Source organism: Pagrus pagrus (genome assembly GCF_965226575.1).
Source record: "Pagrus pagrus genome assembly, chromosome: 17".
Classification (NCBI taxonomy): Eukaryota; Metazoa; Chordata; class Actinopteri; order Spariformes; family Sparidae; genus Pagrus; species Pagrus pagrus.
Genome location: NC_140201.1, coordinates 15,710,785 through 15,729,748, shown reverse-complemented (window position 1 = coordinate 15,729,748; position 18,964 = coordinate 15,710,785). Strand labels below are relative to the sequence as shown.

General features: G+C 41.5%; 2 protein-coding genes across 3 annotated transcripts; one reads left to right on the top strand and one right to left on the bottom strand.

Moving 5' to 3' along the window:
* Positions 1 to 2,652: 2,652 nt before the first annotated feature.
* Positions 2,653 to 5,535, bottom strand: LOC311272582 (uncharacterized protein). The gene is made up of 4 exons (XM_084379108.1): positions 5,491 to 5,535; positions 3,593 to 3,839; positions 3,408 to 3,503; positions 2,653 to 3,303 (listed from the first exon to the last, which is right to left on the bottom strand). The coding sequence occupies exons 2-4, from the start codon at positions 3,746 to 3,748 to the stop codon at positions 2,677 to 2,679; spliced, it is 879 nt and encodes a 292-aa protein (XP_084235234.1). The 5' UTR covers positions 3,749 to 3,839; positions 5,491 to 5,535; the 3' UTR covers positions 2,653 to 2,676.
* Positions 5,536 to 5,538: 3 nt separating this feature from the next.
* LOC311272581 (uncharacterized protein) lies at positions 5,539 to 7,869 on the top strand. 2 transcript variants are annotated; one of them, XM_084379106.1, is made up of 4 exons: positions 5,539 to 5,635; positions 6,334 to 6,589; positions 6,679 to 6,774; positions 6,879 to 7,869. In XM_084379106.1, exons 2-4 carry the CDS (start codon positions 6,434 to 6,436, stop codon positions 7,503 to 7,505), a joined length of 879 nt encoding a protein of 292 aa, XP_084235232.1. In that variant the 5' UTR covers positions 5,539 to 5,635; positions 6,334 to 6,433; the 3' UTR covers positions 7,506 to 7,869. The 2 variants fall into 2 exon arrangements, with proteins under 2 accessions (XP_084235232.1, XP_084235233.1); XM_084379107.1 differs by lacking the exon at positions 5,539 to 5,635 and adding an exon at positions 5,664 to 5,979.
* The last annotated feature ends 11,095 nt before the right edge of the window (positions 7,870 to 18,964 follow it).

Here is an 18,964-nt window from a genome sequence, read left to right as displayed (position 1 = left end):
CTTCATCTAGAACCCAGATCATTCTACCTACCTCTGCCCCTCATGAAGAACCGATTTGGAAACCTTTTTGTGCCTTCTACAGGGTGAATAATTTTTTTGTAATGTTCTGTACGAAGTGTGTGTGTGCATATTTTGTGGTTATTAGTAATGTTAGCAAAGTACTTGAATCTGTGACCAGAGAGTAATTGATTAAGAGCTCCAGTTCTGAAATGAAGAATGTAAACGTCAAGGACTTGTTGAGTGACTCTTGCAGTTTGGAGAGGCCAGGAAGAGCTGTTCATGTTTTTGATAGGTTCATCACCATAAGAAGAAAAAGTTACATTTTTTGGCTATCTTAAAAAAAATCTGTAAAATGCCAAACTTAAGTACATGAACATATCCTTAAGTCCAGTAATGTGTTGTCTCAAGAGGAACACCTGATTAATCCAATAAAAGTGCTTCTCATCCCGCCAAGAGGTTTTCACCAGCATTAAATACTAGCACAAGATGTAGGAGAGCAGCCCATATTTTAAATATAAAGCGTAAAGGCAAACTCATCCCTGTCAGTTTCTGACGTCGGTCTCTGATATCGGTTGAGGTATGTTAGTTAATTTGTCATTACTGCACCTCCAGTCACAGCACAGACTGTTCTAGTTATGAAGTGTGGACAAAGCCATTGTAAGTCAGGAGAAAAGCTTAACACTGTTGCATCACTGTGGTCAAGGTTCCCGTAGTTTTTCAGGAGCAAGAGTCATAGCTACAGAGCTACAATGTTTCTGTGCTTGTGTAAGAGTGAGAGGAGACAGAGACATTCTGAATAAAAAGCCTGAAGTGGTTTATTATTATGAGAGCAATAGCAGGAGGAGAGGACGGAGGTTCACTCTTAAATAACATTTTCATGGTTGGATAAGAGCTTTATGTATACAGCACCTTTCAAAATAAAGTTACAAAGTATGACCAGAGTAATTTCTAAATTCTGCTAATTGTAGCTGCTGCAAGTTAGTTAGCTCAGTTGGCCATGCAGGTAGCGGTCTGTGGTGCTTACATCGTAACATGGTCGCTTTGGACCGTGATGGGCTGGGGCTAGCTGATTAGCACGTTAACTTTAGTAGCTATCTCTCAAATAGAACACACAGCATTCTTCACATTAGTTATTTTTCTAAGTTTGTCAGCGAAAACTCTTACATATTGCAGCTTTAAACGGAGCTCAAGTTGTTACGACTGGGTCCATTTTTGTGATAAAAGATGCCAAAGGTGGTCAATGCTTGATTTTGAGGTAATGTACACTTTTAATCACATGTCATAAACCACTGTCTCTAAAAACCCTGTGTTCCAGTGGCTTCACATCTAGTAGACAGTAATATCAGTTCAGTAAGAATCGAAGCTCCACCGTCTGCTCAACAGGGGGCAGTACACACCACAGACACACTGCTAATGGAGCTGCTAAGCCCATGACAGGATGCATGTGAGCACTGAGGCCTCATTCCCCGTCCACACAAGAGCCAGTGCTGCTGCTTATTTCAGCAGCCAGCACAGCAGTAACATCACTTACTCTGTACCCACATTTACCCATGATGCTCTCTGTGTCTGGCTGTGAACATGTACCTGACATGTTGTACCCGACACAGCAGCTTCCTGAGCACTTCATGTTCTTAATCAAATGTAAAAAGAAATGATTGTTTCGTTGTTTTTCTTCCAGTCAGTGAAAATAACTTATATAATCAGTAACTGATGTAAATGAATCATTCATTAGCACACTGACTGACTGAGGGAAGTCTGATCTCACAACAGTCCAGACAGCTCTCTTATTTCAGTAAAGTTCTTACAGGTAAATGATATGTTACCTCTCCTGTCATCGTCATTGTGACTGACTGTAAGAGAAATAGAGGAATTTTAGTTTAAATCACTGCCAATATCAGACAAACGTTTTTGTTCAGACTAAATTCAGACGAACGACTGAATTTATCAAAACACAATCTCTCTAATGTGTGTAATCATTAACAACTAATGTCCATACTGTCATAATCCTGCAGGTCTAAATGGAAATATTTACACTTCACCACATCCCAGTTTGTTTTAGAAGAAAACTTAATAGACATTTAGTAGACGCATAAACCAGCTCCACAGAGAAATCCCCATCAGAGGCAACAGCTGTAATAAATGAGGTGACAAACACTGGAATGTGGGTGATTAAACAGGAACAATACTGTTAATGGGTTTTTTTTTTTTAAGTGGAAAGCTTTTGGCAGCATTCCAGTGATTTTCAGCTCATCAGTTCGTTGACACACAGTGGTCATGTCTGAACTGATGGGGATTCTTAAATAATATTATCTTCAGTATGTGCTCTGTTGTTTCAGATGAGGACTCCGACACAGGATTGTCTCACACTGATCAAGACCACTTATAGAAATCTCTCTTATAGTAAGTTATGTTGAGAACAGGAGAGGTAATATGTCCTTTATCTGTAAGAACGGCACTGAAATATTTATCAAAGACCTGTCTGGACTCTTGTTAGATTAGACTTTCCTCAGTCAGTCGGCTAATGAATGATTCATTTACACCAGTTACTGATTATATAAAGTTAGTGTGGGTTTTTTGCACTGACTGGAAGAAAAACAACAAACAATCATTTCTTTTTTACATTTTATTAAGAACATGAAGTGCTCAGGAGGCCAGTATGTCAGGTACAAAACATGTTCACAGCCAGACACAGAGAGCATCATGGGTAAATGTGGGTACAGAGTAAGTGATGTAACTGCTGTGTGGGCTGCTGAAATAAGGAGCAGCACTGGCTCTTGTGTAGACGGGGAATGAGGCCTCAGTGCTCACATGCATCCTCTTGATGGGCTGAGCAGCTCCATTAGCAGTGAGTCCGTGGTGTGTGCTGCCCCCTGTTGAGCAGAAGGTGGAGCTTCCAGCTGAAGCTTGAAGGAGGAGAGGCTCCTGACAGTCCCAGCTGAAGCTCCTCTTTGTGGAGCGAGGCTGCTGCTCCGCTCTGAGCGGCACACTGGACAGAGGAGAAGCTCTGGAGGCCCGAGCAGAGGGACTGTCTCTCTTCAGGAGGGACTCGATGGAGAAAGGACTGCTGAACTTCACCTCACACCTGATCTGAACAGCTCTGCAGGCTGCAGCTTCGGGAGAGTGGAGAGCTGAGCAACGCTCTGATGCTCTGCTCATGTTCTCCGTTTCCACTTTGGAGGCCAACTCAGGGAAGAGCTGCAGGATGCCTTTGAAGTGACGACGCACCATCTTTGCTGTGATCTGACTGGGCTCCAGTTTCCAGTAGTTTCTCTTACTGTCCAGTGAATGTGGAACCACTGGAATCTGAAAATCACAGCACAGGGCTTTTAGAGACAGAGGTTCAGTTGTGCCTTTAAGACAATAATATAATCAGCTGAGATGTGAAAAGGTTTGGGCTGAAAACTTACCTTGACAAAGCATTTGTTGGCTGATAAACAGACTCTGATGTTGTTCTCAATAGATTTTCTGTCCTCACAAATGAGTGGTGCCAGTTTGTCCATCAGCTAGAAAACATCAAGATGAAATTAGGTTTTAAAATGACTATTTGTGTTTCTTAAAGAAGGTGGTTGCAAAGGTCTTGACTCGTTCTTACCTGAGCAAAAGTGAGCATCTTGCCTGGAGCTTCTTGGAGGATGACAGCGATCTTAGCCAGGTAGGTGGTGACCTTCCTGAACAGATGCTGCTGAGAGCTGCTGGCTGGAGCAAAGAGAGGCAGCTGAGCTCCAAACTTCTCCGTCCTTTTCTGCATCTTGTTGGTTGGAGAATCAGAGGAGTCACACAGAGCACAACCTCACTGAGGGCAGATGTGGAGCTGAAGTGGTCAGCTGTGGATTTAAGTCCTGTTGGGACAATAGGACATCAGAGGGTGTGCACTGCAGCTTAATGAGGACCTTTTGAGGAGTAGATGAGCCGTTCCTGCTGGAGGTGGAGCCAGTGATCACAGCAACTGTCCATTTCCAAGAAGTTCATCAGCATGTCTGTGTGAATGTTCTGACTCTTTGTTTACATGAGAGGAGACGACTCTGCAATTACTCCTTGAAAATTAAATAATAAGTCCAAAGATGCTATAAATGCGCCATCATATTCATTCGGAAATCAGATTACTGCTAAATCAGCACTGAAATGTGTGTAATTATTTGAATGTGGTTCGTGCTTTCTGGTTTGAGGTGGTGTACAAAACATTCTAATTTAATAAACATAAAATGTAAGTTTTAAATGTTACTGTATGTGACATTTAGATACAGTCATGTGACATGTTTTTTTTTAACTTGACCTTGTACACAAACTTCAATCATGTCTTTTCTTAGAAGTTTGTTTTTTTCATACAAAAGGTCTAATTCCCATTCTCTCATTCTGGAAACATAGATACCGTGAATAAACGCTCTCTCTCTTACAAATTAGCAAAACTTTTAAATCTTAAAGATGTCTTTAAAGGTGCAATATGGTAGAATGTTCTACTGAAAAAGTTAAAAGAATATCAACAGAATGTGAAGAAACTACAGTTAGCAGTCACTTTAGCGATATGCTGCCCACTATTTGCTTTGAATTCGAAAGGTGGTCTATTCTTACATACTGCGCCTTTAAAGCAAGCCGAGGGTATGATGAGGTGAGAAGTCAACAGTCTTCATACTATTATCATTATTTATTTTGCTGATGAAGCCACTGAATCTTATTTTTAAACTACCCTGAACACAATTCACTATACATCTTTTAATGTACAAGCTCTGCTTCAGTATCCCCACATAGCTTCATGTGTACAGACCAATCAACACGCCATCTTGAATAAAGGCGGGTCTTTTATTATTAGTTTCAGACGAGTTAAGATGGCTGGAGACACAGGCAGAATTTGGGGCATTCTTTATTAAATATTGGCAACTTACAAAGCCTTATGTTCAGAGTCGGGATCATAATTGAGTTTTTTGTCATGGAGGTGTTCACATACAAGTTATTGCCTTAGTATACTGGTGAAAACCAATAAACACAGTACAGGGAAATATAAAAATGAAGATAAATGTTGCACTTTTTAATAAACAACACTAAGATCAGTATTAGCTATTATTAACAGACATTTTTTTAATCATTAACCATTTTGGACTTTCTCTTATATTTTGTACAGAGATGATTTAAGGAATGCATAATAAATATATAAGCTAGAAGATTGTCTTTGAAAGACAAATAAATCCCTCTCACAGACAAAGGCCTTTGATGAAAGAGGTGATGATCGCTGGAATGTAACAGTTTAAATGGGTGATTACAACAAACACAAAGGTTTTGACTGGAATGTAACTTTAGTCTCATCAGAGCTTCATTCACATTCAGTTAAACTGACTGAACAGACAACTGGAGCATTGCACTAACACAGCAGACATGTTTTAAAGAATTTCGAGATATTTTTTTATAAATCCAGCAGGTCTAAGTGACAACTTATGGTTATCATTGCAATTATCGGAAAACTCTGACACCTTACGAACACTTTTTCTTCAAACAAACCTCAGAGCAGCTGAGTGGCACGGCTCCAATCAAAGACAAGTGAAATCAGCTGGTTAATGTTTGGTCAAAATGGGAACCTGCAGACTCTCAGCCCTCCACCAGAGTCAACTTCTAAACTGGATTTTGCATAAAGCATTCAGTCCAGGTAATGTGTTGATGCATGTGAATGAGGATCACTGATGTAAATGACCTCGGACAGTAGGTCTGACTTTAGAGGAGTGATGATGTGCAAACTGCAGGAATGTGATTAGATTGCTCACTGGAATGTGTGTATTATGTATATTATCAGAGCAGAGAGGCTGGCAACAAGTTTATTTAGTCTCTTATGGCAACGTAAGAGATAGTGCTGAGAGAAATTTAGGATGGGAACCTTATATTTAAAATTTTCTCAGTAACACACAGCTGCAGATTGTTGAGAATCAGCTGAAGTGTGTCCCTGAAAACAACTCCAGGGCGAGTACTGACTGACATGGACCAAAACACTTTAGTGTGAGATCACCTTTAAGATTATTTAATATAATTAACTATTGAAATACATTCTGAAACTGATCATGTTAAATGTTAGGCTCAGAGGATTTATTAGCTTTAGGATGTCATCATGGCTTCAAAATTTTCCAGGACTATGTCTCTTGGTTTTCGTTGTCTTTAAAAATTAACATTCTGAATGGATTTAACTTCTAATAAGAACAAAGAGGCGGATCAGACTCTCAGAACTGAACTTTTTGGAAATGGACAGTTGCTGTGATCACTGGCTCCACCTCCAGCAGGAACGGCTCATCTACTTCTCAAAAGGTCCTCATTAAGCTGCAGTGCACACCCTCTGATGTCCTATTGTCCCAACAGGACTTAAATCCACAGCTGACCACTTCAGCTCCACATCTGCCCTCAGTGAGGTTGTGCTCACACCGCTCTGTGTGACTCCTCTGATTCTCCAACCAACAAGATGCAGAAAAGGACGGAGAAGTTTGGAGCTCAGCTGCCTCTCTTTGCTCCAGCCAGCAGCTCTCAGCAGCATCTGTTCAGGAAGGTCACCACCTACCTGGCTAAGATCGCTGTCGTCCTCCAAGAAGCTCCAGGCAAGATGCTCACTTTTGCTCAGGTAAGAACGAGTCAAGACCTTTGCAACCACCTTCTTTAAGAAACACAAATAGTCATTTTAAAACCTAATTTCCTCTGGATGTTTTCTAGCTCATGGACAAACTGGCACCACTCATTTGTGAGGACAGAAAATCTATTGAGAACAATGTCAGAGTCTGTTTATCAGCCAACAAATGTTTTGTCAAGGTAAGTTTTCAGCCCAAACATTTTCACATCTCAGCTGATTATATTATTGTCTTAAAGGCACAACTGAACCTCTGTCTCTAAAAGCCCTGTGCTGTGATTTTCAGATTCCAGTGGTTCCACATTCACTGGACAGTAAGAGAAACTACTGGAAACTGGAGCCCAGTCAGATCACAGCAAAGATGGTGCGTCGTCACTTCAAAGGCATCCTGCAGCTCTTCCCTGAGTTGGCCTCCAAAGTGGAAACGGAGAACATGAGTAGAGCATCAGAGCGTTGCTCAGCTCTCCACTCTCCCGAAGCTGCAGCCTGCAGAGCTGTTCAGATCAGGTGTGAGGTGAAGTTCAGCAGTCCTTTCTCCATCGAGTCCCTCCTGAAGAGAGACAGTCCCTCTGCTCGGGCCTCCAGAGCTTCTCCTCTGTCCAGTGTGCCGCTCAGAGCGGAGCAGCAGCCTCGCTCCACAAAGAGGAGCTTCAGCTGGGACTGTCAGGAGCCTCTCCTCCTTCAAGCTTCAGCTGGAAGCTCCACCTTCTGCTCAACAGGGGGCAGCACACACCACGGACTCACTGCCAATGGAGCTGCTCAGCCCATCAAGAGGATGCATGTGAGCACTGAGGCCTCATTCCCCGTCTACACAAGAGCCAGCGCTGCTCCTTATTTCAGCAGCCCACACAGCAGTTACATCACTTACTCTGTACCCACATTTACCCATGATGCTCTCCGGTTTCGTTTGTAAAAAATGTTTTTTCCTGCATCCAAATTGCACTTTATATGTTTTGTGTTTTTTGAGTGGATTGACACTTGGGAGAGTTTCTTTAAAATCAGACACACACTTTCAAAACCACACGAGGCCTAAAACTGGTCTCCCGTGTGTCTCACTGTGTCTTTTATTTGTGCCTTCATTTTGTTGGTAGATGGCTCATGATGGACATTCATGCCCCGAGGAATGTGCACTAGAACCATTTCATACATTTTTTACATACTTTTTGTGTTTGAGGTCAGAATCTGACCATAAGATGGCAGCATAGTGTTTCAAAGTTTGACTTGAAATGCACACTTCCTTGTATGCAACTCAAAATGATTAAAATATGTTTCTTCCACATCCTGGTACTTTTGTCTAGCATTTGAATTGACCTATATATATATATATATATATATATATATATATATATATATATATATATTACAGTTTAAACTTTCTATTCTTCCCTGTAAATCTAGGTCATGCCAGGTGTAAGGAGTAAAATCATCAACACCATCTGATATTACACACCATGATTAGATTAGATTTTTTTTATTATTGCCATGTGCTCCTAGCACAGGTTCACTGGACTTCTTGTGCATGTCCCTCTGAGTTGGCTTGTAAAAAGAAAGTCAAAGAACGGTGACTAGAGGAGCAACAACCCCAAACTATTGCAAAAATAATTATTTCACTGATAACATATTGCACAAAGCCATGTCCTCGGAAGAGACTTTGTATGACGGAGATAAAGGTTTTCCTGGACATTCAGAAGTGAGGTGAGTTTGAACTTCAAGCCTTGTCCCCTGAGGCCGCAGTCACCCCATTTAGTTAGTGACGTAATGGCCTACTGAGTTGACTGACCACAGTGGCATGGTCAAAGGGAGCAAATAGGTTGAAGATTACATCTGTTTGCGTTTCTATTTGTAGCACATCTGTGCCAAAAGGTATCGTCTGAACTGTAGTCCTTCTGAAAGGGAGGCCAAGCACAGTAGCCAAAAAATCTTGCTGCCTGGGGAGTCATGAACGCAGGCAAAAGAGGTGCTAATTTATGGCATCTGAACCGGCAGACTGTAGAAGTGTGCACAGGTTTATATTGAACTTTGTACATTTCTTTGTGTCGCAAGCAGAGAAATCAAGATCCAGATCGAGATTTAGAGTCTAAGGCTCAACTGGGGGGCAGTGGATTTTAATCACAGGCTCCCATGTACCATAGCAGTGGCAGACTCGGGGTGTTTGAGGGGCAGGGGCCAAGAAAATGAAAAGGGCACCACATGTTTGGAGGCACCAGCACATAGAAAGTTGTGATATAATTATAGTGAAGAAAGGGCACCCTAGAGGACACTTTATCATGTTCAATCTACCACCAGGGCATCCAAGAGGGCATTTTCGCAGTGTCTTTTCGAACATGGGGGCACCAGGTGGGGCAGTCGCAACCCCTGCACCACCCCTGAATCCACCAGTGACAGATGATTCTTGTAAACCATTAACAATGTTTGCATGAATTCTCCACCATGTTGAATCTCAGGCCCGACAACTACCATGTGCTTTAAATTATATGGTGTTGGGTTTTATTTCAATCATTTTGCAGCGCTTTTGATTTATGAAGCAAATAACTTATTAGATCCAGTGTTCCAAGGTCATGTTTAGACGTCAATTCTTATTCATATTATCTCCTTAACTTGACAGCTCTTATCAAGGCCAGGAATTTATCGCTGATAAAATCAGAGCATGTGAGCTGTGCGGTCGAAGGAACACTGAAGGAGGTCTGTCATGAGACGGGAACTTGGCCGCACAGAGGGCAAAGGAGAGGAGTAGGGTGAGCTCAGCATTTGGCTTTGAATGCCCACGACATACTTCCACCCTGTGGGATTACGGTCGGACGACCTAGATTGCGACGCAGCCCTCCTGCCCTCCATCTTTTTTTCTTTCTTTTTTTTTTTCACTCCCTCCCTCTGCTGACTGGTCAACAGAGATTACACTCAGAGAGCAGAGCCTGGCAGTCAGACAGGACGGCTGAGCATGTGACTGACTGAGTGACACACTGAGGGACGGGAGACAAAAACACACTTCTTTCCCCTTTTCTTCACTGCTTCTCATTTTCCTCTTCTTTAGTCCTTATGCTCTTGTGTAATTTACACAAAGCCCTTTTATCCTCCAGAGCAGCTTCTTTATGGGGATATTATATTAAGTCCTATCCCGTTATAAGAAACGGCCTTATTCCAGCACAGGAAGTGCTTTGTTTTTAATGTTTACAATCCCCAGATTTTACAGAAGCACACAGAAAGATTGTGCGTACAAGATTTCCTTTAACTGCACAATCGAGAGGAATCTGGAGCTTGTCTGCCTGGCTGTCTACTGTAAAGGATTAACTTCAGTTGCTGGTTTACTGATTGAGTAAACTGGTTCAGGCATTAATCCTCCTGCATGCTGTACTGTGCAGAGGATCCTCACTGTATCTGCTGTGCAGGCTTGCATCGCTCTGGATGTTACAGATTTCCTGACCTTACCCTGTGTGTTTTTATGTGTCAGTAATCAATTTATAAAATCGATCTTCCTCTTCCAAGCTGCCGTCATGAAGCTCTTCTCTCCTTACGAAGAAGAGTTGTATTCAGGGTCAATACCACGAGCACATGCAGAGTGATGTTTGAACGTCCCACTGCTGCTATTTTGATGATTTGTACGAGTAATAAAGTTTCCATTACACTACAATTCGCCAGATCGACTTTGGCCCCTCGCCTATCAGCACTGATCTATTGTATGAGTGTGTGTGTGTGTGTGTGTGTGTGTGTGTGTGTGTGTGTGTCAGGCTAATCCTAGACAGTTGCTCTGAGCTTGTTTACATGTAGGCCAGGAGACGCCATGGGAGCCTGCTGCACTGAGCACAAATGCACTAATATTAGCCCCCAAACTTCCACTTCCTCCCTTGTGGCAGTGGAGTCTCTAGAGGAATGCTATTGTTACTTAATGTCTCATGTTTGCAGAATCCGAGCAAATACACAATGATCTAATCATTTGGCTTACTGTAAAAAAAGACAGAAAAAAAGAAAAGAAAAGAAAGAAGCAGGATTATACACTTTAGGAAATACAGCAGGAATACTTCAGTAATACGAAGCAACTATTTAAGTTCTGTACTTAAGCACAATTTTGAGGTACTTTACTTGAGTATTTCCATTTTTTGAATAAAATAAAGGGTCCCCAGACCCAGCAGATTAAACATTAAAGTGATGAATACATTATTGCACCAATCATTTGTTATCTGTCTTCACCTAAAGGTGCAATATGCAAGAATTTTAGTTAAAAACATAAAGAAAAAAGCTAGAATGATCGACAGAGCATGAAGAAACAACACCAAAGATGTTGTGATGTCCGTGTATTGTGTTGCCGAAATATCTACTGAGGTTAGCATGCTAACCAGCTGGCCCCGGCCTGTCCTGGCCCAAAGCTCCTGTGCTAGTGACGTAAACACCAACACTTCCCGAGCTCAGTCCAGACCGCTAGCTGCACGGCTAACTGAGCTAACAGCAGCTACAGTTAGTGATTACGTTATAAACTTTTTTCCTGTTTGTTTTATGTGTGCTGCATGTCACTTTAAAATAAATAAATAAATACATAACTTTTAGAACTTTTACCTTTAGTAACCAACTAATGTAAGTATATTTTGCTGCTTATACTTGTGTACTTTTACTTGATTTTAAAAGGATGCTTCGACATGTAACGTGTATTTCTACACTGTGGTGTTACTACTTTTACTAAAATACAAGCTCTGAGCAGCTTCCTCCACCTCTGATGCCTAAAGCTACTTGAAGTGTTGCTTTCCTAAAAAAAAATAAAAATAAAAAATAAAAAGTACAGTAGATCATAAAACTAAGGCTGAAGTCCAGCTCATGCTATCAGCAGTAAGTACCGGAGGTCTTCTGAAGGTGTGGCAGCTCAACACGGACGGACATAAGAGGATAAACACGCACCACGTTGACATCCGCTCACAACAACAAACAACAATCGAGGCAGTCACGTCGCGCTCGTCTGCCTCGTCCCGGTCCCGCCCGGCTCCGCCCACCGCTGCTGCTGTCACCCTCCAACTACTGTATCATCATCACAGCCGCCGTGCTGCGTTCATGTACACCACATACTGTACACGTTCACGTCTATTTTTGTTGTGGCTGCTGTTTCAGTCTGACGCTACTTTGTATTGTTGCAGTAGTAGTAAGGAAAGTGAAACAAAAATAATACAGTCCATGAATGAATAAAATGAAAAATTGGTTTCAGTGAGAAATGTTGTACTGTACTATTTACTACTTATATACAAATTTGAAATTTACACACAAAACATACAATATGATTTTGTCACAAATCATAATATGTATAAGTGTAAATCGTTAGACATAAATTATATTAGATGAGATTAGCAGTAAGTGCACATTGCTTAAAATTAATTGTGTATGTTTGCATTTTGAATACAGCACATTTACTTGTAATGATGAATTTTAATAGTGTGGTATTGTTACTTTTTATTAAATAACATGCAAATAATTCCTCCACCACAGTCCTTTTCCTGCTCAGTTTAATTTGAGATGTAATCCCAGAAGAAATATTTACAACAGCACCTGAAGGCAGCATTACACACAATGAATGAGCCCTTGTTGTGCTAACTTTGAACTCAAAGTCCTTTTGAGTTGACCTAAAACTGTTAGAAGTTCACTTATTTTTTACGTAGTCACGGGAATCGTGCCATCAAGAGAAACATAGTCTTTAAATGCCAAGTTATATTAGGTCTTTATCTGTGTTTTAATCTCAGGTGGCCACTGATGGCCCCGTTAAATGTGCTAATCATGATCTAGAGTAGCCTATTTCTCACTTTCTATCTCGTGTTCATGACTGTTATTAACAGTGCCGTTACATGTTGTGTCCTGAGGTGATATAGGAGTGACCTTTGATTTACAACAGTGATATTGTGGGTTTATATCACGTCCTGTCTTTGAATAACGTGCTGTTTCTTTATCCGCGATATTAGGTTGATAAGCAATAATTAACAGCGGTTCAATCTGGGTCACCAGCTAATTCTTCACTAACCATTAACAACAACTGCACAACAACAATTTCACAGCGTACCAAATTTGTCTCCAACATTTCCTAAAACAAACTGTCAATCATTGGCACAGTGTGCTCCAGACTATGCTGAGTTAATCAACAGTAAGTTTTCCTTGGCCATGAATAAATCTGTAACTTTGAGGGCGCCCGGTCAGACAAAACATCCATTTTTTCTATACAAAAGCTGAAGGGTATAAACAACAAGATCGTTTAAGGTTACGCTGCTTCATGGAGAGAAGTACGCTAACCCAGGCCTAACCTCTGGAAGTTTCTGCAGGTCGACAGGCCACCTCACAGTGACAAAAAAACTAGATTAGTGACCTTTAAAGGTGCTGATAGATGGATTTAGTTACCTTCAGACATAGCCAAGTTAGTTGTTTCCCTGTTTCCTGCCTTTGTGCTAAGCCAAACTAAGCTAAGCTGACAGGCTTCTCTGTGGCTCCATATTTACATACATACATGAGGGTGGTATCTTATTTCTCATAATCACCATATTCTCATGAAGAGAGTGATTCGTGTGACTTATTTTGTTTTTCATCAAACACCTTCTAATCTCAACCCCAATAGTCCAAACAGCGGTGTCCACTGTTTATATATAACCCTGCTCTTCTATAGTACATCGGCTGATTTCCCTGTGTGAAAAACAGTCCCACCCGCGACACAGCAGGGGCTGTTATGACAGTTTTCTGCCTGTACGTTACAGGACACAGACCCCCCCAAGAGGCCTTGACTAGGATCCAACAATATCAATCAACTTGATAGAAACTCTATCAACCTGTGTGTTGAATGTACAATCCATATTCCACCGGGTTCTTATCTCTGTAGTGACGTTTGAATCTATCACGGTGCAGTCTCACCCACCAGCTTACGTCCTGTCATCCTGACCTCACATATTTTCCTCAGGAATCAAAACAGAGGCTGGTTAGGTGCAGTTTCCACTTTAGAAGCCGGTCCAACTTTATCTACGGGCTGACCTGCTGCTTCAGGAATGTGTTGCTCCTGCCAGCAGAAAAATGACTTCGTAATTAGGTGGAACAGTGGTGGACTCAGGATGTTTGAGGGGCAGGGGCCAAAAAATCAAAAGGTCACCAGCTGTATGCGACGAGGCACCAGCGCCCAGAAAGTGTTGATATTGTGAAGCAGTGAAGAGAGGCGCTTCACCACCTTTTGTCGACTGGGAGGGCAGCCTAGAGGGCACTACACTATCGTGTTTTATCTACCACAGGGGCATCCAGGAGGGCGTTTTTGCAGCATTTTTTTTCGAACATGGGTGCACCAGGAAGAATGAATGAAAAAGTAAACTATAGGGGAGTGTGTGTGAAACGGCACTGACATAATGAAACAATTTGTTACCAATGCAACCAAATTAGATTTTCATCTCGTAGTGATTCCTGTATCGGCAATGCCAAGTCTGCGCACAGCTACAGTAGAGTGTGACACAGTGTGAAATCCAACTGAGAGTGCTACTCCAGCTTTACTGTGTCACCAGTACCCAGTGTGCCGTGATATGTTTACTGTGTCTAAAATTGGGGCAGCTGATAAAGACATTAGAGCTACGATGAGGAACTCGATGAACAGTGACTGTGGCTCTGGGAGGATTAGGTCAGCTGCAGTCCACTCGCTGTTTGTTTATCTGCTTGTCTTATGCAACATTGAATGCATGCTGTTCATTCATACAACCGCCGTCCTCTTAGTATTCAGTTGCATGGCTGCATGCCGATTATTTCCTTTTTAACAAAAGGGCAACATGTCAGATTGTCACTTGACTGCACTGTATGTAATCATCTGTTAGGATTCAGTTACACAGTGTGAATACATTAATGAACACAATGTAATCGGTTACTAGTCTTGTGCCTTTGATTTTCTAAGACAGACAGTTGTTTGTGTATTTTTAAGACACAGTCCTTCAGTAACTACACAGACTTTCTTGTCTCACTGCCTGGAGAATGTGTCAGCTGACTGTCAGTGCGGTTATGTCACTCTGATCTGCTTTCATTGAAACAAGTCAGCTTTGAGAACTATTAAAAAATTATTCACTTTCTTTAAAATGGTTGACTATAGTTTCTGAGATTACACCATCTGCCTTTAACAGCAGCATAAAGTCAGTCAGTAAGTTTTGTAGGTGTAGTTAGTTTAACCTTTGCCCCTCGGAGCACACAGACCAAACAAACAACGTTATTAAGGCTTTACTGTTTAATGACGACAGTTTTACATCAGTAACATTTACCCAGCCTGGTTAGTCACTCAGTAACAACCTTATCAACATCAAGAGAAAAGAGGACAGTCTTATCACAGCAGTAACTGCACCTTATTGAGATTATCAATATTGAATGTAGGTCGGGCTGAGGAAGACTGAGGAGCGGAAACCACCGACACTAAACTCACTTTACAGCCAAATAAAAATCCACTGTTTGTTTGTCTGATGACCTTTAATAAGCTGCATTATCTGTAACACCTATATTCTGTCTGCTGGGAAGTAAGAAGATCTCTTTCTATGATTGAAAACCACAAAATACACAAAGTCAAAGGGGTTTATAATAATCATTATCTACGTATTGCACAATGAATAATTCAGGCAGTATGAAAGCTAGACACCATAGACAAATAACTAGCCTGACTATCATTAAACAAATGATATAGCCTATGTTAAATACTAAGCTAAGATAACTAACTGCTTGCTGTAGCTTCATATTTAACAGACAAAAAAAAACAAACTGGGCCACACACTGCTTGTAATTATTTATATGGCCACCACAGGTAACCTTGGAAACTAGATGGAAGATTTACCTCTGAGGCCAACAGACTTGGTCAGTGCTCCAACATTTGTGTTGTCTGGCTTTTCATTGAAAAAAACAAAACATTTACATCAACTTACAGACCTTTTACTACGTGACCCTGGGCACATTTCATGTCATGTGTGTCTGAATCACCAGTTCCTGTTAAGAGACTGTTGCGTAATGCAGTTATAATAACAGGCTGGATCCACTTTGAGGAGGGCCTCACACAGACTCTGGGATGGGCGCGTATCGAAAAAGGTGAGGAATCAGCAGATGTCAGGAAACAGCCCATTATCATATTACATTTTATGAAAATACATTTGCTGTACAGGATTCAACAATAGAAAGATGAACCAATGAGCTTTGACCTTCAGTGCTACGTATTCAGTCTTTTACTATCTGCTCTGTCTGCGGTGAACAGCAGTGCATCGTGGGGAACTTCATGAGCACACTTCAACTGGGTGACCCCTGACTGGCATACAGCAGAGAGGAGATACAGAGGGCAGGACACAGTTCAGCTAGTGCCACTGCTGGATGTAAAGTACAGGCCTACTGTATTATTACGAAAGAGGCAGAAAGAGAAGAAGAGGAGCATGACTCATGAACGACACATAAAAGGAGGATCGAATTTGCTCTAGTCTTCCTTGAAAAGTCTTTCCGTTTACGTGCCGTGTCCTTACACCACCTCATCCAATGATTTATTTCTCTTTACTTAAACCCAAGCGCTGTGAAATCACAGGCGCCACTAAGAATAATGAAAGCTTTATTTGTATAGCACTTTTCGTACAGGAAGTCAAGAAAGTGTCTCACGGGATGAAAACAAGAGAACAGAATGAGACTAAATCAGAAAAAGTAGTTACAGGCTTTATAAGGTGTGAAGAGATGAAGCCCATACCCGGGGAGCCGGGGAGCCCTGGCCTTGTTTTGCCTTACAAAGTCTGCCAGCTGCTCCTACAAACACTGCAATCAGCCAGGTGAAAGTCCACTGGGTTTTATCAATCATTGAGTCACCCTGCGACCCACATATGCTGCACCAAATCTCTCACAGTTGCGACCCTCGAACACGATCTTTGCTTCACAATGATAGCCGGAAAGCAACTGTAGAGTCAGACACATGAACTCACTCACAGTGTCAGTGTTTCGTACTTATATCCAGATGTACGAATATTGTCTGTTTGATTTCTGTCCATCAGTGTTGCTCCCAGTGAATTCCAGCGTCCAAAGTGACTGACCTGAAATTAGCATAGCGGTTATATTTTCCCCCTCCAATGCGCCTATTGTCCGACGTGTTCCTATTGAGGGCCTCACATTACAAGCCCACAGTGCTGCTATTGTATCTTGACAAGGACCTTTCACACACTCATTGCCAATACTAGCACTTATTGGCAGTTTCACAGTGTGACAGTCAGACTCTTGAATGCAGGTGTGGAAATTTCCACGGAGAGCCACGCGCTGCAGTGCACGCTGTGAAACGAAATGCATCTGACATCACAAACAACATGCTTAGAAGAAAGATGCTGACGGATGCATTTGTACGCACAAACCTCTGCACTCAGATTACATGTGCTGTGTGCATGATAAAATGTGTCAAACCACAAAGAGGATATTCAACACAGGGCATTACCTACGATTAGGTATCTGTTTGAAGTCACTCACAGCGGGGATTGTTGCAGATAACATGTCTTACATGCTTTCCCTGCAACATCTGTACAGCAGCTCACACATGAGCTTTAACTGTCCTTGTTGTGGTATTGATTAGAACATCTGTAAGACAAGCTAACTTTGATTAGACAATAGCAATGTGCTATCAAGGAAAAGCGTGTGTGACCCAAGTAGAGGGAAGGGCTTCCCTTTGTACAGACTTATCTCCTCTTGGCCTCAAATCAAGGTTGCAGGGCTGGCTGCATTCCTAGCTCCTCAGCGTCACACAGCCACAGCCGACAATGCCTCAAACACATCTTTTAAAAAATGTCAGCTGCTGGGGTTGCGGGAGATTGTAAAATCGCTGTCATGACTTTGACTCTTCAGTTAGAGTGAGATGAATTATAGTCAAAAGGACAAGCAGCTCTGCCAAGATTCCTGCCTACACTCTGTTAGGAGAGAAGGAGCTCTGTTACGCCAATGTAATTAAAGTGGTGGAATGTCACTTAGTACTGCGCTAAGTACAATTTTGAGCTACTGGTACTTTACTTGGGTATTTCCATTTTCTGCTGCTTTATGCTTTATGGAGGCAGTTCTTTTACTCCACTACATGTATTTGATAATTTTAGTTTTTGGTTACGTTTTAGATTAGCCTACCGACTGCATCAGAACCAAAATGATGGTCAAATAACAATCCAAGTTGATACCTAATCAAGTGGAGTAAGCAATCGGTTGATCCCTAGTATACAGTGTATAGGTACATGTGTAATTTACTTGTACTCTTTACGTTCGGTACTTAAGTACATCTATTGCCAGAAAATTACTTTTGATAATTAAAGGTGCTATATGTAAGAATTGGCCACCTGTCAAATTCATAGACAAAACAAATAGACAATAGAATGTGACCAGAGTAACTGCTGACTGCTGCTAACTTTATCTGCTGTTTATTAGCTAGTCAGGTAGTTACTTTGTTAGCTCAGTTAGCCGTGCAGTTAGCGGTATGAAATGTATGCTTGGCGTACTGGGGGATTGTTGGTGCTTACACCCCTAGCATGGTAGCTTTGGACCAGGATGGGTTGGGGCTAGCTGGTTAGCACGCCAATAAATACTTGTAAACATATGTATAATTTACTTTTACTTGTACTTTTGATACTTAAGTACATCTATTGACATAAATAAACAATAAACACAAACCAAACAAATGGGGGTCACTAATTGCTGTTAGTTAGTTTACATAGTGAGTTAGCTCAGTTAGCCGTGCAGATAGCGGTCCGAAATGTAGGCTTGGTGCCCCGGGGGGGGGGGGGGGGTTCTTACACAGCTAGCATGGTAGCTTTGGACCGGGATGGGGCTAGCTGGTTAGCACGCTAACTTCAGTAGATATCTCTTCAACATAATAAACAGATTTCTTCACTTTCGTTTTTTATGTTTTCAGCCAAAATTCTTACATATTGTCCCTTTAAAGAGATAAAAGATTTTTTGAAGCTCAAATTGTTATGACTGGGTCCACTTTTGAGATAAAAGAATCTACATTTTTAAGCACATGGATTATATTACTAATTACAAAAGAATTTGTAATTTTTAAAAACATATTTTCAACTAAAATTATTACATTTTGCACCTTTAAGTACAGTTTATATCAGGTACTTAAAGTAAGTGAGTACTTTACTCAAGTACTACTCACATGGGTGACTTTCACACAACACTGTGTAATAACCACCTGACCATGAGAGTAAACTACCAGATGTGTCACACCAGAAGGTGTGATGGTGGCCCAGGGACAAAGGGGGGAGTGTCAGAATAATTGACACTTGATACTCACACAGCTAAACTATTACATCAGCACTCATGTGGGAAAATCAAGCAACCACACCCCATAGTAAATATCACTGAGAAAACAGAGAAGCAGAAGTGAGTCAAAAGCCATGGAAGTCCCTATTAATCCAA